At 38.8% G+C, this 27165-nt stretch overlaps 1 protein-coding gene across 1 annotated transcript in view; it reads left to right on the top strand.

The window, feature by feature from the left end:
* Nucleotides 1-27165, top strand: part of LOC144763913 (cysteine-rich secretory protein 2-like) — a 387595-nt gene that overhangs the window by 295191 nt on the left and 65239 nt on the right. The window contains exon 6 of the mRNA XM_078649947.1: nucleotides 25675-25760. Within this exon, the coding sequence (XP_078506073.1) occupies nucleotides 25675-25760 (86 nt within the window). The remainder of the gene's footprint in view (nucleotides 1-25674; nucleotides 25761-27165) is intronic.

Genomic DNA, 27165 nt, shown 5'->3' with positions numbered 1-27165 from the left:
AATTGAAAAAGAGTATTCCGTATGGAGAACTCCTAAGAATAAGGAGAAACTGTTCAGACGATTGGAAATGGAAAAGAATTTTGATGAAACCAAGCTAAGATTCATTCAACGTGGATATAAATACCGAGACATCCAGACAGGAGAAGCAAAAGCCAGAAATAAAACAAGAGCTGAAACTCTACTATTGAAGTCCGAGAAACCAAATGAAAATGAGACAAAAAACAAAACTGAACCACCAAGGATGATCATGACATACAGCAAAGAAAGTTACAAAATTCACAAAATACTGAGCAAGTACTGGCATCTGATCCAGAAAGATCCGGATATAGAAAAAGATGTGGGAGAACGACCTCTAATAACCTATAGGAGAGCACCAAACCTCTCTGATCAGTTAGTACATAGCCATTTTGAAAACAAAAAACCACACAATTGGCTAACGGAACAGAAAATGGGTTTTGTAAAATGCACCATATGCAAGGCTTGCAAAATAGGAAAAAACACCAAGACTATAAAAGAACCTGGAGGCAAAGTATTTACGGTGAGAGAACACATAACCTGTGAAACCAGCTTTGTAGTTTATATGCTTCAATGTTACTGTGGCAAGAGGTATATTGGAAGCACCACATGCCCCCTAAAGAAAAGAATCTTGAAGCACATACGTGCTATACAAAATGGAGACTTTACATATGCTATGGCAAAACACCTTACGAATCATATAAACAAAACATGGCAAGACATCCAATTTTTTGGTCTGGCAATGATCCAGCAACATGAAAGGGGCGGAAACAGGAAACTCAAACTACGAAGATTAGAGTCCAAATTAATTATGCGATTCAGAACAAAAATTCCCACAGGATTGAACGCTGATGAAGAACTTTATTTTCACCTGTAGATATTTGCATTAATAAACATTTTGATGACAATTACAATACAGTTTCATGTGTCACATTGAAACTGCAACATACAACCAAGATGAACATCACTGATGGATAAGAATTGACTATGGACCGAATAAATTGTTAATGTTTGTATAATTGTGTGATTCCATCAGGAAGGCTGTGACGACCTCTAGATAAGCAGTGGCAAGGGCACTTAGCCCTAGATATGGACAATTGCGAGCACAATTGGATGTAGTGCTTAACTGAATAGCCTTAAATTAAATTACAATAATTTTTGTTTTATAAGTGCAGCAATAACAACACTGCTTAGTTGCCACAGTTACTGCATATAGTGGGATTAGGTGTAAGTTTTTCTGATTTTTCTGGCACTCAGCCGCCACTTAGAACATAATAATAATTGCATAGCAATGCAGACATGAGAAAAACGGAGATGCCCTTTTGTAATGCTGCATGCAAGATATGAGACTATGACAACTATGTTCGGTAAAGACACCACTTTATTCTGCACAAAACTGCATATCCCACAATGCACTTTGAATCATTGTACACTATAAATAATAGAAAGGAAAGTAGGACAACTGTGTAAAACTGCCGTGACAAGGAACCATTCTGGTTCGAAACGCGTAGGCTTTAACAGTGCTGAATAAATTTCATTTACTCTAACGAGCGGAGTGCTGGAGTACATCATTTTCGAGTGGAAATATATATATATATATATATATATTACCTACTGGCTGTCGCCAGTAGTTAGTTATAGTTAGGACCTAGTTTCCATGGGAAGAAAATGTTTTGTTTTGCTTATAACTTTGGTGTCGTTTGATGAATCTTCATGACATTTTCAAAACAAATTTTTGGTCATATCAGCTCCTATGTTGAACTTTTGGGGGTGATTCGTCAAGGGGGGCTGAGAAGAAAGGGGGGACCCAAAACGTGTTGTCTCCATGGTAATTTCCATAGGAAACTTTAGACAAGGCTACAGGTCGAACGGGAGAACGGAATTACCTCAAATTTGGCAGGGAGAAGGGTCTTGGTCTAGAAAGCACGCTTTTGTTTAGTTGGTGTAAATGCATTCAGTAGTTTTTGAGAAATATTGAAATTTACAGATATCAATATTTGGGAATTCTGCCATCTGATTGACTGAGGCGTTACGAGCACGAGCTTGCTGCTTATTGGCTACGAGCGCTGTGAGCGTTTTCAACTAGGAAGTGTTGGCAAGCGAGTAAGGGGAAATAAGGGCGAAAAAGTAGGAAAGAGGGAGGGAGGAGCACTGTAACCTCTGTGGGGTGTTTAGGGTTTGCTATTGAGGGGGTGCAAAGCAAAGTTTTCATCCCTACCGGTGTGAAAGTGCTATGCAACAGAAGTTTAGTGAGGTATTGCGTAGAGTCTGATGCTGGTAAGGAGAGCTGGTGCGGGACTCGGGAATTAAAGCGTGAGCCCAAATTGTGTAACTTAACCTGTGAAGTCATGTGCCGTGGCTGCTGTACTACCTGTTGAAGTAGTGTCAGCATGTGTTTATACCTACTAGGACGAACTACTGACCCCTACTGGTCTGAAAGTCCTGGGGTACGTAAAATATGTGAGGTACTGTCTAGAGTCTTATGCTGCTAAGCTGAGCTGCTGCCGGACTCGGGGATGAAAGCGTGAGCCCAAACTGTGTGTCATATGCTGTGAAGTCATGTGCTCTGGCTGCTGTAGCGTCAGCATGTAGTTATACCTACTCAGAGGAACTTTTGTTTCAAACATTGTAACTTGTGTATGGTGCTAGGGGGTGTTATACAGGGAGTGCGAAGGTGAATTTATGCGTATCAAATGAATTCGGTATTCGTAAAGTGGAATGCACTGACTCTGATGGCGCTGGAGGCATAAGCTGAGGTACTGCTGGTGTTGGGGATAAAGCTGATGAACTACTGACCCCTATTGTGAACTTTTAACATGCACGTGCCGTTAAATTTTCGATAAAATGTTGCAAAACTATATCGTTAGGTTAAGAAAACAATCGATGAACGTTTAACCTGCAGGTGTTGTAGAATGTTCCAGAAAGTGTGGTGATAAAATAAGTTGAACTTCTGAACTGTATATGGCGTGGAATATTAAGTAGCTATTCAAAATTAACCAATGGAGATACGTTTTGCAATGTCGTTGAAGGAAAGAAGTATTCTGATTTGTTCTTTACATGTATTTAAGTGTGGAGCGACAGAGAAAATGTGCCATTACTGGTTCCATTCTTGATGAAAGCGGTGCTTTACATGTTGTGTGTGTCAAAGAAATAATTCCATGCGTGTGAGATATTTGCAATCTGCATACCAACTACAAAGGTGAGGTAGAAATGAACAAGGTGTGTTATGTGTTCTGTAGTAGTGATTAAGTATTTGAGGTGATGTTTTTAAGTTTGAAAGTATTTTTTTTCAAAATAATACAGTGTTAGTAAAGTTTGGTGTTTTATATTGGTTATAAAATATGCATAAAGTTTGACCTGTTGTTAAATATGTACTTTATATAAGTTTAGGAATTTTTCACAAAGAAGAAGTGTAGTTTGTCATCTTTAAAGGACTGTATGGTTTTGAAAATGAGGTAACGCGTTAATTTGGGTTTGCTAATGTATTTGGGCAAGATAAACAAAATGTCCCACGTTTGAAAAATTATACTTTTTGTGGAAATAGTGGGGTGGGGGTTAAGAGAAGTATGTGTTATTAAGCTAAAAGCGATAAAACAAAACCCAGAAATGTTATGTGGGCAGGTTGTGGTCTCATTTTTGACACTGAGAAGTAGATTTGAATGTAAGTTGAGGTAGGTTGTTGTACTCTGAGGCCGTCTACAGTGTTTGGAGATTACATGGAGAGGAGATGGAGATAGTAAAAGTGATATGTTCCTTTTAATATGTACGCACAGTTTGAATCATTTGATCATAGGTTGAGATATAATATGAATATGGTTTCTGGTTTGCATTTGTGTATAGTTAATAGTTTTAGTAGTTTCTGACTAGTGAATAATAAAAAGGTAGATATACTCAAATATATGGTAGTAAACGTATTATTGATTGTGTGTTCTTATGAAATAGAAGTGGTTGGGGAGTGCTTCTTCAGAAGAGATGTTTTATAAATGTGTGAGATAAAAAAGAAATGAAAATGTGCGGTATATTTTCTGTATGACTTTGTTGACATTAGTAAAGTACATGTGATTATAAGTGATACTATTGGATATACGTAGATGTTAAAAAGGTCTGGGTTTTACCAGTCCTCAGCTTCACCATCCCTTTTGAGATACTCGTCAATTTTTTCAATCCATTTAATTTTTTTTATATAAATACAGTAAAGGGATGGTATATCAAAAGTTTGGGTATTACAACTTTGTTTACTCTCCCCATCCCCTGCTATACACTCTACAGAGTGTTTAAATAACTTTAGTAACATATAGATGTCTATCTAGTAAAGGTTGTGTAGTTCCACTGGGCCCATTTATAAACCGTGCTATGGAATGTTTTATGTTTTACCCGCAAATTTGGCTGTTTGAATACTTTTTGCTGATATGTGTTCCGGTGGACACCTCTTAAAATAACCCTGTCTATGGGTATAGGTGCGCTACTGAGAATGGTGGGTGTTTCTGTTTAATTTCATACGGTTAAGCAAGGGCGCGGGTGGGTGTGGGGAAGGTCAGTATGTTGGTGATTAAAACACAGAATTTAGTAACGTGCAGATGTCGAGCTACTGAAGGTGATGTAGTACCACTGGGAACATTTATAAAGCTCCCTATGGCATGGTATATGTTTAACCCACAAATTTGCATGTTTCAATATGTTTTGCTGATGAGCGTATGGCTATATTTATGGCTATAGTGGCGGTAACGGGAGTGCTGGGGCTCGTTGTTTGATTTTGTAAGGTTAAGCAAGGGCAGGGGTGGGGGTGGGGGAGGTGGGTATGTTCCTGATTATAACACGGACATTTGTAATGTGGATATGTGTAGCTATTAAAGGTAATGTAGTGCCACATGGCCCATTTATAAAGCGTGCTATGGGATGGTTTATGTTTTACCCGCCGATTTGCATGCTTCACTACTTTTTGGTGATGAGTGTTCCAGCAGATACCTGTTAAAATATACCCTGTGTATGGGTATAGTGGTGCTACTAGGAATGGTGGGGGTTTCTGTTTGATTTTGTATGATTAACCAAGGGCGTGGGTGGGGGGGCTATGGGTATGTTGTTGATTAAAAAACAGAATTTAGTAACGTGCTGATGTTGAAGTACTAAAAGTGATGTATTACCACTGGGAGCACTTATGAAGTGCCCTACGGCATGGTATATGTTTTACCCGCAAATTTTGATGTTTTATTACGCTTTGCTGATGAGCGTTCCGGCAGACAGTTGTTGAAATTAAGTTCCTGTAATGCTATAGTGGCTCTACTAGGTTTGCTGGGGCTCTTTCTTTGATTTTGTAAGGTTAAGGAAGGATGAGAAGAGGGTGGTGTAGTGGCAATGGGCCAATTTATGAATGGCTTTATGGTGTGGTATATGTTTTTCTGGCAAATTCCCATGTTTTAATACCTTTTGGTGATGAGTGTTCCAGCAGACAGCTACACAAATCACACAACATTTCTGTGGATAACAAATCTTCGTGCTGATAGACACTCTTGCACTGTGGTAGAAGGTTGCCAGCGTTGATGGCAAATTATGAAAGTTGGTGCCATTGTAGATTTCAATTGAAGCTTAGACTATTTCTTTGTTACCATGGTGTAGTCAGGGTTTTAAGTGGGAAAAAAATAAACTGGGGGTGCTCTAAAAGGGGGGGGGAAATCTCTTAAAGGGGTGTGGGCTATGCAAGTAGGGGCGTGGTCTAAATCAAGATAAGTATCATTGTGTGCTTTAGAAAATCGCCTCCATTTCTCCTACATTCAGAAAAAACATGCTTTAAAGGATTTCGATTCCTTCTACAACCTGGCTCACCTAGCATGATGTCTCCAGTTCTCAGTAGTGAGCAAAATCATCATGCATACATCGATGTGCATGCTGTCACTGCAGGGCCGAAAATAGAGCCCGATAGAGACCCTTTTGGAGGCTCCCTGAAAATAACTGCCGGCCGTCAGACCCGGCCCAATTAAAGCCTAGCATCCATCCATCCTAAGCACTGCACCATCGAACCATCTTTTAATTGATGCATACATCCCTAATTATATACATACATACATCTGTTCCTGCACTTATCTTAAGCATCTATCAGCCCACTCGCCTATGGTAAACACTGTGCCATCCATGCAGCCATAAGCCTATATATCCAATGATACATCTGTCCCTGAACCAATTCTAAGCATCTATCAGCCCACCCGTCTATCCTAAGTACTGGTCCATGCATTCATTTATCCTTCCATCCATACATTGATACGTCCATCCATCTACCTATCCATTCATTCATCTGGCCATGCATCCACTCACCCTTTATTCAACTATCCGTCCTTATTTCTGTGCACCCTCCGCAACCGATCATAAATACGCCGTATTATACTCATCCACCCAGCCTCTTAAGGAGTCGAAAAGGCTGGCGATAAGCATTGACAGGCAGATGTTTTTTATAAAGAACAACAACGCTTTGTGTTGCTCTTCGTGGAGCATAGTTCACGACCCTTCTCTGGTGGTGTTTTAAACAAAGGTTCATTTAGCTAAAGAAATGTAAAGGAGCTTTTCAGTGTAAGACGTTAATTTAGAAACATAACGTTTTGTCCAGTTGTATATAGGAACACTGCTTTAAAGTGGTCGTGACTCACAGATACTGAATACCTGTACTTCTTTTTTTTTAGAGTATACCAGAGAGCTAATTTGGGGTGGTGAGAACCTGCAGTTCTATATTTCCATGTGAAGCACAGTATAGGAATATAAAAGGAACTACAAAGCTTTATCTTCATATTAAAGAGGGGGTGTGAGAACTAAGTTAGCCAGGCAAAGCGTGTGTTTTCGTAGCACTAAAACAAGGTACTGTGTAAGGTCAGAGCAGGGTCGTGCTGGAGTTGCCTGTTTGTGGTCGTCTGCAGAGGCAAAACCAGAGCGTAATTTCGGGGGAGCCTAATTCTTTCAGCAATAGGTAGAGTGGGGATGTAGGGGCTGTAAAAAGGGATGAAAAAGAACTGAGTCTCATTTACAAGAAAATGATCTTTTGAAGACCTGTGAAGTACTCGGGTACGGCTCTGTGTGTGCGCCCGGGAAGCTGTCTCAGAGAGTCCGGGGCAATGGGCTTTGAGTGCCTGGTCTGCTAATCACCCCATAATGATTTTGCTCCTGCGTTGCAAAAAGAAAAGGGAACTCCTGGGAGAAAATGGCTCTCTTTAAAGGATTTCCCTTCTCCTACAATATGACTCACCTGGCATTATGTCTGCACTTCTCAGTAGTGAGCAATGTCACACTCTCACTGCAGTTCAATAAAAAAAAAAACGAACTACCTTTGCGAGGCCCAAAAATAGAGCTTCATAAAGACCCGTTTCGAGGCCCCCAAAAATAAAGCCCTGGGTGCAGTGTTATGTTTGGGAAGTTGTAGATAAAATATTTAGGCTAATTATGGTAATTTTTGTGTGTGCCGTTTGGTTGATAATATCATCCTAAGTACATAGATAACAATTTTTAAAAATACTATCTATAAAGTTGTCTGCAGAGGGTTGCAGAGAGAGTGCTGTGGGGTGGTGGGGTGCAGTGGAGAGGTAAAAAGTACGAGGTTGTGCAGTTACATATAAATTGTAAAGGTGTATGTAAATAATTAAATAAATAATTGCTGTATGTTCTATGGCAGTACTTGTCATCCTTTTGCTCCCCTGTCGTGCTCCATCACGTTGCAGCACTGGGTCTGGAAGTCGTTAGTAAAAGTTTTGTAATTGTATGTTATTATTTTAATATAGTGAACAGATGTAAAAAATAGTTTCATCTATTTTTTGTTTTTCAGAAAATTGTTTTGTTTGGATTAAAATTTGGAAGAAAAGAAAAGAGAAGAAAAATATATATTTGGCCAAAAGGAAAGATCTTCAATTAGAGAAAAATGTGAGTAGTACAGAAACAGTTTGTTCTGGTAAAAGTACTAGACAATTTGTAAAAAAAATATTATGGACATTTAATGAAAAAAACATCACCCAAAGCAAAAAGAAGAATTTTTCAAGTAAGGTGAAGCAGATTTCAATTTCAAATACCAGGAAAAGGAAACATGATAAAGAAACAGTATTTGTTACTCGGACACAAAAGCAATTTCAAGAAATCCGACGGAGACTTTTTCGATCTAGAGTGATTCAGAATTTAATGAAAACAGCTGCAAATATAAAAGGAAAGTGTTGCAATTCAAAGAAAAGCAGCGTATTGAAAGTATAGTGGATACTGCTTTCAATGTAAAACAGAAGTTATTCATTCTGATTTTAAAGAGAATCAAACTGTTGGATAAAATAGTCAAAAGTCTTGAAAGACAAAAGTACAAAAAAGAGACTTGTGAACAGAACCAACTTTTGCAAAATCTTTAGTGGACATTGGAAACATACTTCTACTAGTGAGCCTTTTTTTAATGAGGAAAGTTACTTCCAGAAAAATAGTTTACCATTTGCAGTTGATACTGGAGTTCGTTGCTACGAAGTTCAGGATGGTTGTCCTCTTCCAATAGAGGAAATGGTTGGTAAAAGTGCAGAAGAGTTAATAGCTGCAGAAGTGCAAGGGAAACGTCCACAAGTATTCAACAGGAATCTATTGATATAATGCAAAATGTGCTACGGGAATATACACAGAAAAGTATTAAACAGAAGATTAAGTTGTTACAAGGACTAGATCCATGTAATGTAAGAAAATATACTTAGAAATATGGGCATTCTCTGGTTTGTCTTTCAAGAAAAGTTTGTAAAAGTCTTTTTCATCACTTGAGGATGTTAGTAGTACACCATTCAGAAATGCGGAAGTTTGTAAGGAAACTGTGCTATGTAAAAAGTCCTGCATTAGGTTTAAGTGAACAGAATACATGCCTTTTATATGGTTCTTTATCAGATGTTCAAAAAAGTGTGATGATATTGAAATGCGATATTTTGGTTCAGAAGAGCAGTCCATAGAAAGTGAAAGTTTGACCATTACAGATGTTGGAGGAGATGGGAAAAGTGATTAGTACTGCTCAGTTTGAAGAAGAAAGAGAAAGTTTAATGTAGTGTGCTCTGAAATACCAAACTATGGGGCCGATTAGGATGGCGGTTTTTCCGCATCCTCCGGGCCGGCGGAAGTGTCCGCCGGCCTGGAGGATGCGGAAAAACCGCTGCGGAGCCTCCAAAGACCCACCGCCAAATTAGGATGGCTGGTGGGTCTGGAATTCCGTCCGCCGCTTTTCCGCCGCGGTCGGCTTCCGACCGTGGCGGAAAAGCTATAACATGGCAGGCGGTGTCTATGAGACACCGTCCGCCATATTAGGATGTTCGTAAATACATGCTTTTCCACGGCGGCTTTTCCGCCATGGAAAAGCATACGGACATTCACTTTGGGGGCCCGTTGCGGGCCCCCTGGGTGAATGGGGGGTGGGGGGTGCACATGGGGGGTACCTATGGTACCCCCCTGCATTTGCGTGCACAAAGCAGCAGGCACCGTGCGGTGCCGGCCGCTTTGTGCATGTAAATGTAAAACATGCTTTTTTAACATTGCAGCGGGTGCAGCTTGAAGCTGCACCCGCCGCAATGTTAAATATAGAGGATGTGACCGCCACCCTGGCGGTCACATCCTAATCAGCACGGAGGGAACGCCGCAGCCCCTGCGGACGTTCCCTCCTCCTCAAGGGTGGCGGACGGACGCAAGTCCGTCCGCCATCCTAATCGGCCCCTAAGTTTGTGTTTGTTGTCGATGTACTCATTATAAAAGTCAAAGTAGGAATGTTGATTTGTATTTGAAAACTGAAAAGGAGAACAATGGTGTGGGAAGAATATGCAACATACTTTTTTGTGGAAGGTCAATTTGAGTTAGGTAGTGATCAATGCATATGTAAATATTGTTACAACAAATTAGAAGAGAACAAAATGCCTGCTAGAGCAGTACATAATAACTTAGAATTAGTAGCTATTCCGGAAAAACTGGCCAAATTGAATACATATGAGTCGGTTCTAATTCAATCTGTTCATCCGTTTCAAACTATAATTCAGCTGGAGCCTAAAACAGGTAAACTGCCACCAACAGACTTGCAAAGAGGGCTGAAAGGAAGAGTGGTGTACTTAACTTTGGATTTTAAGAAAAATATTGAAACTATTGCTGGAGAGAAAAAGAAAAATGAGGCACTAGTTATTTTAGTAAATGGTATACCTACAAAGAGTCGGTAAATATGGCAAGAATTTGTGGATGTTAATGAAGTTGAAAAGGCTACCTTATATCTTATAGAGAAACAATATTTATTACAAAAATGTAAATGTGGATGAACAGGTAATAAGTTTAGAATATGAATCTGAAATTTCAAGTGGTCAAATAGAGAAAGTGGACAAGTCAAGGAATGAAGAGATTTATGAACATTACACACTATGTACTTTTAATTCAAAAGAAGTAATAGGAAGCAGCATTGAGTTGTTTCAAATGAAAAAAGAACAGGGAACTCCAATGAGTGTATGGGAGAAAAGCTTGGAAGCTCGTTGTTTTCCACAGCTGTTTCCTACTGGAGAAGGTGGACAATATGATGACCGACCAGTCGGATTCCAGCTTCAGAATATCGGTCAACAAGAATATATTCTGAAGATCCTAGATTTCGACAGTGCATTCCATACATATTTCACCTTTTTTTTTAAAGTGATCTGTCTTCTCTGTCGTATGCAGTGAACCACATACTTAAAACTGGAGTTCATCAATCACTTCTTTCTGCGAAAGAATTTGTGGAGAAAGTTCAAGAAACAGATGAGAAATTTAGAAGCACAGTTAATCAAGTTGATGGCATGTCAACGTGGCACAAATGAGTATCGTCGTCATGGAGACCTCAAGTGTATGTTACGGAACTTAGGTACACCAACATGGTTTGTAACACTTAGCTGTGCATAGTATGCATGGGAAGATTTGCTTAAGTTTCTAGGAGAAGCGAATTCCAATATAAAAAATGTTGAAATAAAGACTCCTGGTGAACTGTGTTCATGGAATCCTGTAAATGTGTGCAGATATTTTAATCATAGGTTTCAAGCTATGATGTCTTTTATCTGCAATAAAAAGAATCCACCTCTTGGAGAAGTTACCGATTTCTTTTGGAGAAAGGAGTATCAAGCAAGAGGTGCACCTCATATATATATACTACTATGGATCAAGGATGCACCTAAATTTGGAAATGATTCTGATGAAATAGTATTGTCTTTCATCAAACAGTATGTGACATGTGAGATTCCAAGAGAAGAAGGAGATAGAAGCTTGGGATTGCAAGTTTTACGTTTCCAAAGTCATCGTTGTGGAAAGTATTACAGAAGAAAATAAAAGTCTAAAGGAAAATTTTACACCAAATGTCGGTTTGGTTTTCCCCGTCTAATCATTTCTAAAGGAAGAGTAAATTCTTTTTTTTCTTCTGTAAGGCACACAATAACTCGGAAATCTCCAAAGAATACCTACAACTTAAAAAGAACAGAAGTGTCAAAGTATATAAATGACTACAATCCAGTCATTTAAAAAATGTGGAATGCAAACATGGACATCCAGTATGTTGCAGATAACTCAATTGCTGTTGCACGTTATGTTACATCGTACATAACAAAATCAGAAAAAAACAGAGATGAACCAAATTTGGGAAGAAATTGCACAAAAATGCTTGCCCACCGAGAAATTGGATCCTATGAATGTTCAGACCGCTTGTGCTCTTCAAGTTTATATTCAAAGTCACGAGGAGTCATTTGGGTAAGTTAAGGTCTTGGCCGCAAACGAAATAGAGTGCTTAAATCATTGGAAGAAATTGAACAATTAGCAGCAAATGAAGCAGGCAGTACAGACATTTTTAAAACGAATATGTTGGACGCATACTATCCGAAAAGGAGTCGACATCTGGAACAGCTACGTCTGTATGAAGTACTTCAACATTACAGCTTCAAAATAAATGTTAAACTGAATTTAAAAGAAGGAAAGTTTGCAGTAGTTGGATGTCATGGTTGTTTAGTAAAACATGCAAAGGGTATTCTTATAACCATAAGAAACTTAGTTGTGAAACTCCAGATAAGCTAGAATTTTACTATTTAGCACTTCTGCAACTGTTTAAACCATGGCGTAGCAAAAGTGAATTGCTTGGAGACCTTGACTGCTACGAAGATTCTTTTAATGCATGTAAAGATAGCATTGGATGTACAATTTTCCCTACATATTTAAAAATGTTGAATTATGAAGTTGAACAGGAAAAGACTATTACAGCTGAAATAGCTCATGAAAGTTCTCAAGATAGTCAAAGTAGTGGTCCATGTTGTGAAGATCCTCTTGGACAACCAATGCTGGAAAATGAAGCAGCAATTGCTATGCATGAAGTCGAAATTGCAATGCAACAAGCACATGAGGAGAATATTACATTGGAAAACTTAGAAGAATAAGTAAATGTTGAACAGAAAGAAATATATGTGCAAGTGAGGGAACGGATAAAACATGGTTTGTTTCATGAAAAAAAGAATGTGTGTGTTCATCTATTAAACCTCTTCTTATGTACATCAGTGGTCAAGCTGGGACAAGTAAACATTTTTTAATTAAAGTTTTGACCAGTTATCTTCAAAAAACTGTTGGTTCACATTTATTTTGTGTGGTAACAGCTCCACTGGATTAGCTGCACACAATGTTAAAGGAGTTACTTTGCATAGATTATTGATGTTACCAGTTGAGCATGGTAATAAATTAGAATATCAGAAGTTGTCCAGAGAAGCTTTTTATGAAGTGCAAGAGTAATGAAGAAAATGAAGCTGATAATCATTGATAAGGTGAGCATGATCTCAAACTTAATGCTTGCTTTTGTACACTTAAGAATGCAACAGGTATTAAAAACAGATTACGACGTTCTCTTTGGAGGAAAACATTTAATTGAATTTGGAGACTCGCTACAACTAACCCCTGTGAAAGGAGAATCAGTGTTTAAAACTTTTCTACATGAAGACACTAAGAAATCTTTAGGAAGTATTGGAAATGTGAATCTGTAGTTACATTTTGAATATAAAGAACTCACTCAGAATATGCGACAAGCAAGAGATGAAGATTATGCAAATATTCTAAAAGATATAAGAATTGGTGTTCTAAGCAAACATGGTAAACAAGCTTTTCAAAGTCGTCTACTAAGAACTTGTTTACAAATGTAAACATACCAGCAGAAGTAATGTACAAAAAAATGAAAGAAGAAAAGTCTATAGTTTGCTTAATGCCTACAGTGGAAGAGTGTTATACATTTAATAGAGACCTTATGAAATTGGAAAATCAAGAAATAATTCATATTGAAGCTATTGATAAAATCGAGCATCAAGGAATAACAATTGTTCCTTCAGAAAAACTACAGACTAAATTGGATGCTTTGGAAAAGTCTGTATCAAAAACTGCTGGCTTTGAAAAAAATGTAGATGTATGTTTAAACTGTCGGGTAATTTTGAAGAGTAATCTGAATGTAGTAGAAGGTTTAGTGAATGGAGCAATAGGGAAAGTTGTTGATTTTGAGAAGTATCAAAATAGAAATAGAATTGAATTCTTGAGAGTTAAATTTTATCAGATTACAGAGGTGAGACAGATAGTGCGTTCTGCTGCACATTTTTTGCTTGTAAAAGGCTTGTATGTTCGTAGAAAACAGTTTCCCTTCTGTTTAGCATATGCAATAACCATTCATAAATCTCAAGGTTTAAGTGTGGATAATGCTTTGGCAAATGTAGGAAGAACTGTGTTTAAAGAGGGAATGGTATATGTTGCATTATCTCGTGTCAGAACATTGTCTGGTTTGTATTTAATTGATTATGATGAGAACAAGGTTAGTGCTGATGTTAATTGTGTAAGAGAATATAATCGTTTGAGAAGGCTTTATGCTCCAAGTTTAGGTGAATATCCTATTTATGAGAACCATGTTGTGTATTCAGAACGCAAATATGTTGAAGAATCAACTATGGTTGAAAAGCAGAAAGCAAATGAAGAGAAAAGAAAGAATGTAAAGAAGCAGAAAATACAAACAAATGATGATGTTGTCGGATACCAATTGGAAAATGCTTCTTGTGTCAACTGCTATGGCAATGTTATTCTAAACGTTACATTTTATCTTGAAGATGTTTTGGGTGAAATTAAGGAAAGTCAGGTGAAAAGATTATGTTCTGCACTTTATACTTTATTTCACGAATTGAGAACTGATAGAAGTAAGATTCATTCTGCTTCTGGTATTCGCCAACTGTTGGATACATGTACTGGATCTTTAACGTTTAGTGCTAATATACAACAAGATGCACAAGAATTTCTGATGGTTATGCTTGGAGTACTAGAAGATGAAGGAATTCAGATTAAGAATTTATTTGGACTCAGTTACAAATGGGAACATAAATGTAAACAGCGTTCATTAACCTCAAGCACTATAGTTGACAGAGAACGATTTCTACATTTGACAATACCTGACTGCAAATCTGTCCCTTTTTCTAAATTAGTAAAAGAAGCTGATCACGAGATGATGTGCTCTTGTTGTAAATTAACAATGCTATCTACAATATGCCGACAAAGATATGGAAACCATTTGATTATAATGCTGCTACGCTGTAGACCAAATGGAAGAAAAGTGGAAACCAAAATTAAAAAGGTTGTTGCTAGTCAAGTATCTATTTCTGGAAGAACTTTTGCAACAGTTGCTATTGTTTTCCATGCTGGAAGTACTACTACAAGTGGACATTATACAGTTTGTTTAAAGTGTAATAATGGTTGGAGTCACTGCAACGATACACACTTGGAAATGAAACCGAGATTGCCATATGAATTACCTAACTCATACTTGATATTTCTGAAACAAAGATTTTAGATACACCATTCGGCTTTGTGGGAAGGTGTAAAAATACTTTAAGGAATTCATACCGGATGCTTTGAAGGCAAACATTTTGATACATTATTTGGCGTATTGGGAAAATATGCAGAGAAACTACAAAGTAAAGGTAAGATTTGAAGATTGGAAATAGTATTGGGTGTGTTATTTGTGTTGATTTTTTATTATATTTGTGTGAATTAGGGATTTGTTTTTTTTAACAATCTAGTTGATTGTTTTTTTTTCCCTGCTCTTTATGATGAAACTACTCTAACATCACTGTGAATAGTGAAGTTAAGTAGTAGCTGATGACAGCAAAAAAAGGGAGAAAAATTGTTATCTGAATGTTAAATTATTTTGTATTATTTAAAAACTCATTGTAATTTGTGAAAAGTGTTATATTACATAGCACTTTTGCAGTTTATTTTATGCAGGTGAAAAGTTAGAAAAAACAGTACTAATGACAAATACACAACAGTAGTTTGATATTTAAATAAACCTTTGAAACTCACTGAAAAAAACCATAGGTTTTACAGACGTTATAGTTAGAAATGAGCATTTAAAAAACCTTAGAAATTCACTGAAAAATCCATAGGGTTCAGAGACGTTATAGTTAGTTGGACATTTGACTCATATAAAACCAGAGAAATTTGCCTGTTATAGTTATTTGTGCTAACTATAACTCGCACGCCCGCAATGCACTGGTGATGACTTCACATATTACATCACTCATGACATGGTCAGTGACATCACTGATGACACCATGCGCACAAGTTATAGTTATCTCAACTAACTATAACAGGCGAATTTCTCTGATTCTATATGAGTCAAATGTCCAACTAACTATAACGTCTCTGAAACCTATGTTTTTTTCAATGAATTTCTAAGGTTTTTTAAATGCAAATTTCGAACTATAACGTCTGTAAAACCTATGGTTTTTTTCAGTGAATTTTATATATATATATATATATATATATATATATATATATATATATAAATGTATATATATATATATATATATGTGTATATATATATATATATATATATATATATATATATATATATATATATATATATATATATATATATATATATATATATATATATATTTTTTTTTTTTTTTACGGGATTGAAAGGCAGTCCTCTATATCGATTGCTCTGGTGTGTCATCCACAATGTTTTTTTGTGCCCACTATGGCATACAGCATGAAGCCAGGGGTCACCCACTTTGGCCACTGGCTAAAGTCGCGATAAATTGAGGTATTCTGTTATTTCCCAAAGAGCATATCCAAACACAAAGTAGTTCTCTTGAGAGCAAGGGACGACTATGGAAAAGTATGCTTTGATTGGGCAAAAACATTTTTGCTTTCAGCTCCTGTTTGTTTTTATATTGATGGTGGGCTGGCAGTTGCTCACAAATGAAGTTTTTACAAAAGCAAAACAAGCATTAACTAAGCCAAAAGGCTGGCAGACAACACCAAACCTATTGGGTTTGGCAATGCTTTTTTAAACTTTGAAACAAGTCCTCATCATGTGAAGATGCCCACTCACATTGTTTACCTGGTCCAAGCAAAATCTTTTAACACAACTGCATCTAGCCCAGACCCATCACCTCATTGTGATAGCTTGTGACAGTTGCACAAGCAGTCAGACCATGATAAGTCACTCCTATTAGCATCCAGGACTGGCATATGCCTCTAATGAGTATAACACCCTTTTCTTCAACAGCCAGATGCTTTACACACAGATCTTCTATGCCAGCTGTTCTTAACCTTTTGACCACTATGAACCCCCACAAAATCATTACTGGATTCGGGTGCCCCACTGAGTCGTAAGATGCAGTTTCATCTGCAACCTAAATTTTATAAAACACATGATTCAGGAACAAAGTCATTTAAAACCATTACAAATTTAGCCAGAGCCCATACTACATCCATATATTGCATATTTAATTAGAGCTCTCTTGGCAGCTGTTTTCAGCCTTATTTTATACTTTAACAAATGAGAAGTGCTGGTACTAACCCTCTGCAATAAAAGAAGTGCAAGTACCCGGTGCCTGTGAATACCTACCCACTTATAGCACTGCACATGTGTATGGAAAACAGACTAGATTTGAGGGATGACTGACTTCCAGGGGGCTCACAGGAAGAGAAAAGGGTTTTGGCCAGGAGGAAGCAGTACTGGACAGTCGTATGCAGAAGAGATCAGTAATTGGGCAGCATGTGAAAGTCTCCATGTTGGGCACCGTGGCAAGGGTGTGCACTTGAGCAGTCCCCTACCTTTGTCTGCCTGGCCCAGTTCTTGCTGAAGCCTCATACAAATCACCATCTGGGAATGTGTATCAGGATCATCACCCTCTCACTAATCTCCATACCACCCTGACACAGTACAGAGACTGACTGGCGTTGGATGATAGTGGCGTCCCTGGAGTTCATGATATCTCTCCAAGAGGTTTCAGAAAATCTCTTTTCTCTGGAGTTTTTAAGTCTCCTTCATTGTATCTTTTCCCTTCAACAGTAACCTCAACACCCCCTCAAAACTGTCAACTTCATCACTATCTTAGGTGCCACATCTTACAGATGTCCTAGGCCCTCAAAGAGGTCAGTGACATTTGCAGCGGACACGAACACTGTCAGGTCATTCCCATAGCTCCACCATCCCGCGCACCGAGCTATTTAAATGCAGAGTAGGGGTTTAAAGAACCATTACATTTGTTAGAGAATCTTTTGCATCCAATTTGGTGCACACACACATTTTGGTATTTTGTAATGATTTAGAAATTATGATGTGCTATTCTTCTACAAATCATATGTGTTAGCCTTAGTATCATAATTAGTAATACTTCCCTAGTGAAAATATGTCAAGGAGTGAAATTAAGTACACCCAAATCGTGGTTTATCACACATGCCTAACCTGTTAGGTAATTACCTGCAACTTGAAATATGTGATTAGCTGGCACACATAAACATTCTTTTCACTTAAAAATAAAACCGTATGACTCACATTTATTGAGACCTTTATTCATGGCCTAACACATAACTCATGCATCAAGTCCACATGCAACTTTATCAAATGTAGGAAAAGCATGCTCACGCATATCATGCAGTCTTGTCTGAAACTTGGCATCACCCCAATCTATTAGGCATCATGCAGTCTTGTCTGAAACTTGGCATCACCCCAATCTATTAGGCACCTTTACAGTTCAGAAAATAATTATTAAAATGTGCCGATCCATATTTATAATATAAGTGAAATAGACTAAAGTGTTTAACCTTTATTAGGTTCAAAAATCATTATGGACATGGCATCTGCAATTAAAGAGGGGCTCAGACCAATCATTTCTTCTTGGCACTATACTTCCCAATCATTGAACATCAGGCTGTGTCCTGCTTGCAGACCTGCATATATTGTTTGAGTGAGAGAACTCTCCACAAAAAGACTTTTGCACTATAATATCTACATTCCTAGAATGCCCATAACTAGAATTTGTTTCAGGCCATTGATTTCATTATTTGACATTCAGTTCATGTACTCCATTTTATGGTCTGTCACAAGTGTAACATCATAAAAGAAGTAGGAAAACATGCTTGCAGACAACAGGACATCATCAAATCCCTCAGACTTACTGCCACAATGCTCATGACACAGAGAGTATCCTCAAACTGGAAAATGACTGCTATGATCTATTGTTATGTCTCCTAGCAGAGAACCAATGGATGTGGGATAATCACCTTAAACTCAAATCTTAAAAACGAATGACTGTCAGCAAATTAAGGAACCTTGGGGTGACCATCAATTTTGATCCTCCATTCTTCTCCAGCTAACTTGGGTTACCAGATGTTCGCAATTCAGATTAAGGATTGTGTGTCATATATTTTCACATACCTTCATCCACCCTCAGAGTTCAAGCAATCTTCACTATAGTTCTCACATGCTTAGATAAGGTCCACAGGATATACTTTGGGACATGTGTGTCTGACCTCCAAGTCAAAGAGTAAAATATCCCTTGGGTGAAACAATCAAACTGCCTAGTCACGCACACTGAACTCACACATTCATGATAAATCCAGTCCCTATTTTGCAAACTATACAAATACTCAATGGTCTTCAAGCAAATTATCCCCACAATTGTAATTATAAACAAACCTGAACAATTAAGTATCACAGTGTGTAAATTTATAAGTATCAAATATCAATTAAAAACATTAAAAATAATACAATAAAAATCTGTCTTTATGTACAAAGAAACATGATACAATTCTAAAAAACCCCAGAAAGAGACACTAGTTCCGTGATGTGTTATACAAACATCGGAATGTTAATTCATAGGAATCAAAAGATCACAAAACCAGAATCAAATCAATCATTTCTGGCACATTGTTCCTTAAATGTAACTCCTGAAGGATGCGTCGACGCGTTTCGGTGTATAGCCTTATGTGCACCACCTTTATCAAGACTGAATATTCGTTCTGTCTCTTTCTTAACTCATAAATTCAACCAAATTTATCATATCAAATTTGCGAACTTTGCCAGATTCTGGTCACTTCGTGGGCGATATCCACAGTATAATTCTTTGACCCCACAGGACCTGTATATGGTCATACCCGGTGCGTCACTTATACCACTGTTAGCTGCTGGCTCTCAGCTTCAAGGCAATTGCAACCCACATTCTGCCACCCACAGTGCCGGTCCGATCTTATTGCAGCACAAACTCTACAACTACCACCTACCTTTGCTGTATGGCAGCAAAGCCCTAGAATATGCAAAATTCCTAAGAGTTACATTTTCCCTTCTAATGATTTATTTAACATTAACATATAGAGCTTCTCTACCACAAGGAAATATATGATGTGCATGGAGCAGGTTGTTGAGCCAGGATGGCTCTTTCCCATAAATTATGAATTATGAAGTAAGTGAAGTGAGCAATTACAAACTGCACATAAAAAGAAACCAAGCAAGACATCAAAATGAGGGGCGGGGAACAAGAAGAACAAACATGGGGGAACCTGTCATTTAAAGGGAGAAGGAATTTTGGGATTCTGTAATACTAGGAAGGATTTACATTTATAGACAGAGTTTAAATAGATGTGTTTAATATAGAGGAGTTATCTATGTACACCTATGTTTTTCAAGCAAACAGTTGCAAAGAAGAAATGGAGCCCCTGCACTCAAGTGGGCTTTGGGGTTTTAGTAATTCCTGAGTTTTCTAGGGAGGACACAGGCATTACGATTGATGATGGAAACCTCAGAACGTATTTCTAGCTAACTTGAATTTGAATCTGGCTTCTTGGCGATTTGGACTTTGGGGGCTTCCTGGAGACCAGCTGCTGAAATCAAAGGCAGAAAAAGTAAAATTAATGCCCAGTCATGCACATGCATATGGTGCCAGGCTTCATTATTGGCTGTGGAAAATTGCCTCAAGTTAGAAAGGCCAGAAAACCAGAAGTTGTCCCATTTTGTTAGTATTTTTTCTATACTGACTGCTTGTTATTGTGCTTTCACACTGTATGTACTGTGTTCTGTAATTGTTTAGGTGCACCATGTGCATAGGGTGGGAGATGTATATCAAGCTCATTCACTACATGCAGAGTGCAGTGAACTTCAGTGAAATGAAGGGGTTGCAAGACTGGCACCGCTGTACCACACCACGTAGCGTCTGCTATGATTTCCTGCTCTCTTTTGGAACACTGCTGTTAAAGTCCTAAAAGAGACGTTTGGTATGTCCAGGCATCCTCCCCTTAAGCACAGTGTTCTATGTAGCACCATCTTGAGGACAGGTATCATGCGGTGCATTGAGTAGATCACAGGGAAGTGACTGCCCCCTCTTTGTTTCCAGCTTAGAGAAAGCATTTATTCATGCATGCTTTTCTCTCCGTTCGATCTTTTGTTAAGAAAGTCCTACCAAGAGACTAAGGGCCTCCCTATGATGCAGGTCGGACGAGCGTCGGCCTGGCATTCTTTCAGAAACGGGACCACCGACAAGGAGTCAGAGGTCCCGCTTCCCTAATTTTAATGCACCTGCCTTCATGGCGGTTGGAAAGTGTATCTTTCTTATTGCCGCTTGTTCTGTGGGCCGCAGCACAAGCTGCAATAGGAAAAATAGGCTTTTAAAACATCCATGCACTGTGTGACAGAGATTATTCAGCGCCTGCCACACAATGCTTGGATGTTTCTGGGGACACCACATGTGTCCCCCCAGGGCCCACAGCGTGGACCCAGGAGGGTCGGGGGCCCTGGTAGGGACCCCCACGGACCCTTCCCATCTGCCTTTCTATGGCTTTGGGCCTGCCATAGAAAGGCAGACAGAAAGAGACTTCGTAATCCCTATGGTGGTTCCTGAGCAAGCACCGCCCCTATTGTTAGGATTAAGGTCCGCCGAACGGCTCCTTGAGCCCATTGGAAAGCGTTGGTGTCCCTCTGCCTTCTGCCTCCGATCGCACGCATCGTAGTGTGGCAGTCGGACTGCAGCAGCAGATGTCGGACGGACCACCACTGATGAGCTGTCAAATGGCCTTCCGCCCGACATCGTAATAGGCCCCTAAGTGTCTCCTCCAACAACGATCCTCGACATATATACTGTATAACATTTGCACACTTTATACTCATCTATTTCACTATCACTTTGCAGTTGTGTTGTTGGGAGTGCCATTTTGTCTTTAAAAACCTTAAGTTACTTTGCTTTTGTTTTTGCTAATAAGTAATTGAATTCAATTGTTTCTTCCTTTACAAAACCATTCATTGAATGCTTAAGAATCATTACATAGAAAATTGAGGTTTACACATTCCCCCCTAAGGGACCATTGTCTCCTTGTATCATTGTATTTCCCAGTGTTACTGGGTTGCCCCATATTCTTTAAACGCTAGAAATATAGTTAGACAGGAGGCTTTGCTGGATGCAAATTCACATATTTGTTAAACAATGTGGGCTATGCAAAATGCATAGCTCTCATAGTCTGAAAACATCTTTAGGACAATTCAGGGGAATGTGGTAGGCAACTTGTGCCACTTTTCAATCATTAAATGCTGAAAACCCTGGGAATACCAGACAGACTCAGCAGTCCTATAGGGTCTGTATAAAATAATCCAAAGAATTAATCTACTTTACTTTTCCACTGAACTAATTTATTGCAGAGGCTGATGTAAAGGGTCTTATAAGTCTCAGGCTGATGGTGACAGACATCATGCCTGTTTTGAGGGGAAACATCTTTTTTAAAGAAGGCTTAACAACAAAAAGCCTTAACTACGAAACCGGCACCACAACGGGGTCATTACTACACCCCCTTACTCTGAATCTTTCACGAGTACGAATGGCATCACAGCGCATGACATTTATCGTTGTAGTTGATGCTAGCCTTTACCACAACATATTTTGTGAAATACAACTGCTACACATACAAATATGTTAAATATAAAGGCTGCATATTTTATAATACTGAGATTTAGAGCCACCTGCCTTTTTCAAACAATGTTCAGCGCTAGACAAGTGGCAGTTGTTAAAAAAAACTGGCCATGCCCCGGGGGCATTAAAGAGCGCAGTGTCTTATGAAAGGTTGGGAAATCTGCTTTTTACAAACTTGTGATTATTCACAGTTATGGCAGCAAGTATTGCCAAAGCTGTGTGCCACTCTATTGAGGTGTAAAAAGACTGCTCTGGAGGGCACTGCAGTATGTTCAAGTTGTGTCCCTATCCCCCTATGAGCACTGCGCCCTTCAGGCTCTTCCTAGGAAGTGAATAAACAGGCAGGTCATAGGATCACAGTTAGTTTGGTTGATAACAACTTGAAACAAGAAGATAATATCACACACCGACATGTGCGTTAGCACCTTAGCAGCAGTCAGCTGTGTACTGGGGAGGATGGTATCACAATGTGGTGAAACCAACATAGCTATTTTGCTTTGGAAAACATTAGAGAATATTAGTGAACAGTAAGGTAAGACTACAGGTTCATTTACATACTGCGCGTTGAGCTGAAAAATCACAATAGTGTTTTTAACAAATGTATGCATTTCCCGAACGCGGTTACGTTGATTGGTTTATCCCCAAACTCCCTGCATGTAAACTGGTAAGTGAAATGTATTTTTTTTATACTTGCCTTTTGACGTTTTTTGCTGTTTATTACATTTAGTGTTGCAATGGCAATCGAAGTAGATGTTTGCATTGTTGCTAGATTTGAAATGCTTCCCTATGTGACGGCCTGATATTGATTTTCGACGCAGAAACTGGCGTGGTAATGCCATCCTTGTTGTCTCGCTTTTGTTGTAAACCTTTCAGTGTTAAGGCTTTAGCTGTTGCGACATACATCCAAAATGGTCTGTGATAAAATGAAATGAAAATATAAGGTAACTAAGAAAAGAGAGACAGCCTGCTATGTGAAAATTAGTATATAAGGAAGAAGATACTGTGGACCATAGCCTCCTATTACATTGCCTCCAAGAAATAGGCATTGCTGGTGCCGCCCTATCCCTCTTTAATTCCTTCCTCTCGGACTGCAAACTATTTGTGAAGATGGATGGCCTTAGCTCCCAAAGTTTCAATCTTCCGTGTGGGGTTCCACAGGGCTCGTCCTTAAGCTCAACTCATTTTAATCTCTATGTGGTCCCCCTGGCCAGGCTTATCAAATCCTATTGATTTGCTATGGTGTCATATGCTGATGATACCCAGATTATAATGTCCATCTCAGATGACTCCCAAACCACAGTCCATAACGTTCATGCCTGTATGAGACAGGTGAGTAGATGGATGTCAGAGAACTGTCTTAAGATGAACTCAAGTAAGACAGAGGTTCTTCTTTGTGGTAGAGATGTTTCCCTCTGGTCCTCGGACTGATGGGCCATGGAGCTAGGTCCTCTCCCCATTCCAGTCTCCAATGCAAAAAATCTGGGAGTCATCTTTAACACCACCCTGTCCTTTTCCCACCATGTGAATGTGATTACCTCTGCTCCCTGCTATTCTCTGAAGGTCCAGAGGAAAATTTTACCTTTCATACCTTTGGACCTGTAAAAAACAGTGGTCTCAGCACTAGTCCTATCGAGGCTGGACTACTGCAACGGCCACCATGCTCTCTTCATAGATCTTTTTAGTAATTTCTTAGGATAGCCACGTTGTTTTAAATTGGCTGTAAGTTTTTCAGCATGTCTTTTATACTCCTCTTTGTCATGACAATTCCGGCGGATTCTAAGGTACTGCCCATACGTCAAATTATCCTTAAGGCTGCGTGGGTGGTTGCTTTTATAGTGTAAAGCTTTGTTCCGATCAGTTGGCTTCTTGTATAGTGTGGTGGCCATGGTGGACTCCCCGCGAATGCCTGCTGGAGAGAAGAGAAAAGAAGGAAACTGAAAGGCTTGTTTTCGTATCCACGTGGTGTCCTAATTCAAATATGTTAAAGAAAGTGGTAAAAAAACAACTGGCACCTGTTAAAGAATTTGAATGAGACAAGGTGGCTAGAGTAATGGAGACTGTAAGCATGGTTTCCAGCATTTTTTGTCATGACCCTAAAGGAAGGGTTGTTCTCCTTTTTCCCTGCAGCTTTTTTCTGTCCTGATGAGAACTCCTCGAATGGTGTGAGTTCGAAACGCGTAGACAATATACGCCATCTAAACAAAGGAGCAGTTTACCAAAATATCTTCCATTGATAAAAATTGAATGTATATGGCTTACTGTGAATATTTTTATTCCAGGTGGTGTGAATGATGATGTGAATGGTTGTGAATGGGTAAGGGTATGATTGTTTTGATATTTTTGATAACTTTGATATTGCTGACATTGTTGATATTGTATATATTTTGTGAATATTGTGTAAACACATACATTTTTATGAGGTCTTGTTAATGTAAGATGAATTGGTGAAATAATAACCAATAATCCTTGTTTGAAAAATTTAATAATAAAACAAAAGATTTAATCAGACATTTGGGTGTCAATTCACCATGGTGCAAAAATCCTATGGTTTGACAATTTAAGAAGAAGAATTTTTGACAGTACTGGCACTCTGTTGTTCATTGGTATTTCGTGGCTCAGCCTTACTGTTGGGGGCCCAGACCCAGTGGTGATTTTTTGCCCATGTTGTTTTCAGCATGGGTGCAGCTCCAGGATTGGTTGGAGCAGGCTTACCCAGTGCTTATTTTGAGGCTTGGGGCCTATGCCAGCAATCTCCCAGCTGTTTCGCATATTGGGCTGGCCGTTGCAGTATAGCCTGCCAATCCAACATGCCCACTGGTAGGGAAAGCAGTCACCCTCAAATCACAGGAATCAGCCCCATACCCTGCCCTCACACTTGTGATGTACACAGTTCGAGCTGGCAGAAAAGTAAAATGGTATTGCCATTCCATTTTGTTTATTTGTGTTTACCTGCTGTGCTCGCAGCAGGCGGGGTGACGCTCTTCGGACGTTTAGGAGGAAGCGCCCCTGGACTCAGTGCCACTTGTATCTTTTATGCAGTCAAGAAAAAGGGGATTGATTCAGTTAAGGACCAAGAGGCTGGAATAAAAAAAAACAGATACCTCTTGGACCATGAATGCTACAATCTATTTTAAACCTCAGATTATCTTTCATCTGCAGGTAAATTTGGTTAGTTAGGTACATTTAATGCATTTAGATTGTCAGTAACACATATTGGAGCCATTATACATATGTCTATTTTTGAACACCAAAACTCACAGTGTGAATCGTAGGAATATCAGCCTGAACTTACTTTGCATACACTTGTTAAAACGCTTCCCCTGATAATCAAAGTGGGAGTAACTGTAATGCATATTTCTATTTCAAAAACTTTTGTAAAGATATCAGAAACTGTAGTTGAGCATATAATTGGTTCAATATTAATTATTTATCTTTAAATGTGAAGGTCGTCTGGAGTAAAACCGCCCGTATTGGATGCGCTGTTCAGCAATGTCCTGATTTTGTCCTGTATGTTTGCCATTACGCTCCTGAGTAAGTACTGTTTTTTTTAACTTAAATCAATGTATTCTTTTAATGTTGCCACCTGATGATTGTGATAAGTTCATCTTAACATTATCCTGAATTTATGATTTTATGATCTTATGATTATTCCTATCTATTAGCATGAAAGCTAAGGTTTAAGCTTATGGTTTTGTATATTGCTGATGCACCATTTTATGTTGGCCTTTCATGTGCTCTAATTAGGCCATCTCTATGTTGCATTACATGCCTTTGTTGAAGGCACGTACATACAGAGTACCTGATAGTTCTTGGAAATTTTCTTTGACTAACAATTCCTGCAGTTGTGATTTTGAATGATTTTTTGGGATTTAAATGCATATCCCACCAGAAGTTGTGGAGAAATAAAAGAACATCATTCATAATAAACTGTATTATCAGAACAAAATGTTACCAAACTGTAATCATATTCATGAAGGGATAAAAACTGTAATGGTTACCTAATGGTGAGTCTGTGGGTAGGTATTGCATAAGTATATTTAAATAACTAATTATTAATATGCACTGTGTTATCACAAGTATAAAATATAATATTGTATTAAATTGTGCATTGTAAACAAACATACAATAAATGTTATGTTATGTTATGTTAAATGATTTATAGAGCGCACAGCTGTCCCAGCGAAGGGGCGTCCCGGCGCTAACCACAGTGAGGACACACCAAATATACCAGACTGGAAAGTAGCAGTGAAGCCCAAACAAACTAAAGTAAAGACAACAGGAACGTCTTAATAGCTTTCCTAAAAGCAGATAGACAGTCGATGGCACGAATGTGTGCAGGAAGGGAATTCCAGAGCTTGGGCGCGAGGTACCTGAAAGCGCCCCTGCCCGCCCTGGAGAGCCTAATTATGGGCACAACCGCCAAATGTTGCTCTGCAGAATGAAGAAGGCGCGAGGGAACATAGTGGGTAATCAAGCTGTCAAGCAGACCAGGACTAGAGAGTTTCAAGATTTGAAAAGATAGACAGAGTGTCTTAAAATGGATACGTCTTCCAATAGGAAGCCAGTGCAGCCTCCGGATGGTGCTGGTAGCAGAGCAAAAGCGCGGAAGACCCACCAGAGCTCTGGCAGCGGCGTTCTGGACACGCTGCATTCTCTGGATTTCAGCCTTGTTCGCCCCCAGGAAAAATTCGCTCGCGTAGTCAAGGCGAGAAAGGATGTTCAGCATCAGTTATAGAAGTCATTATCTAAGTTGTACTATTTGCTAACTATGACAAAAGAAACAAGACTTGATTTGTCCTACCATTGTGAAACTTACAGCATGTCACTAGTATGTTGCATAGGTTGTATTGCATTATAATAGTTTCAGGTCCACTTCAACAGCCTAACCACTACATCGCAAGGTATGTCTATCTATGTATAGATGTGGCGCTACTAC

The sequence above is a fragment of the Lissotriton helveticus genome, chromosome 6 (assembly GCF_964261635.1).
Source record: "Lissotriton helveticus chromosome 6, aLisHel1.1, whole genome shotgun sequence".
Lineage (NCBI taxonomy): Eukaryota > Metazoa > Chordata > Amphibia > Caudata > Salamandridae > Lissotriton > Lissotriton helveticus.
The sequence above is the reverse complement of the archived record's forward strand: the minus strand, read 5'-3'. Positions and strand labels throughout refer to the sequence as shown.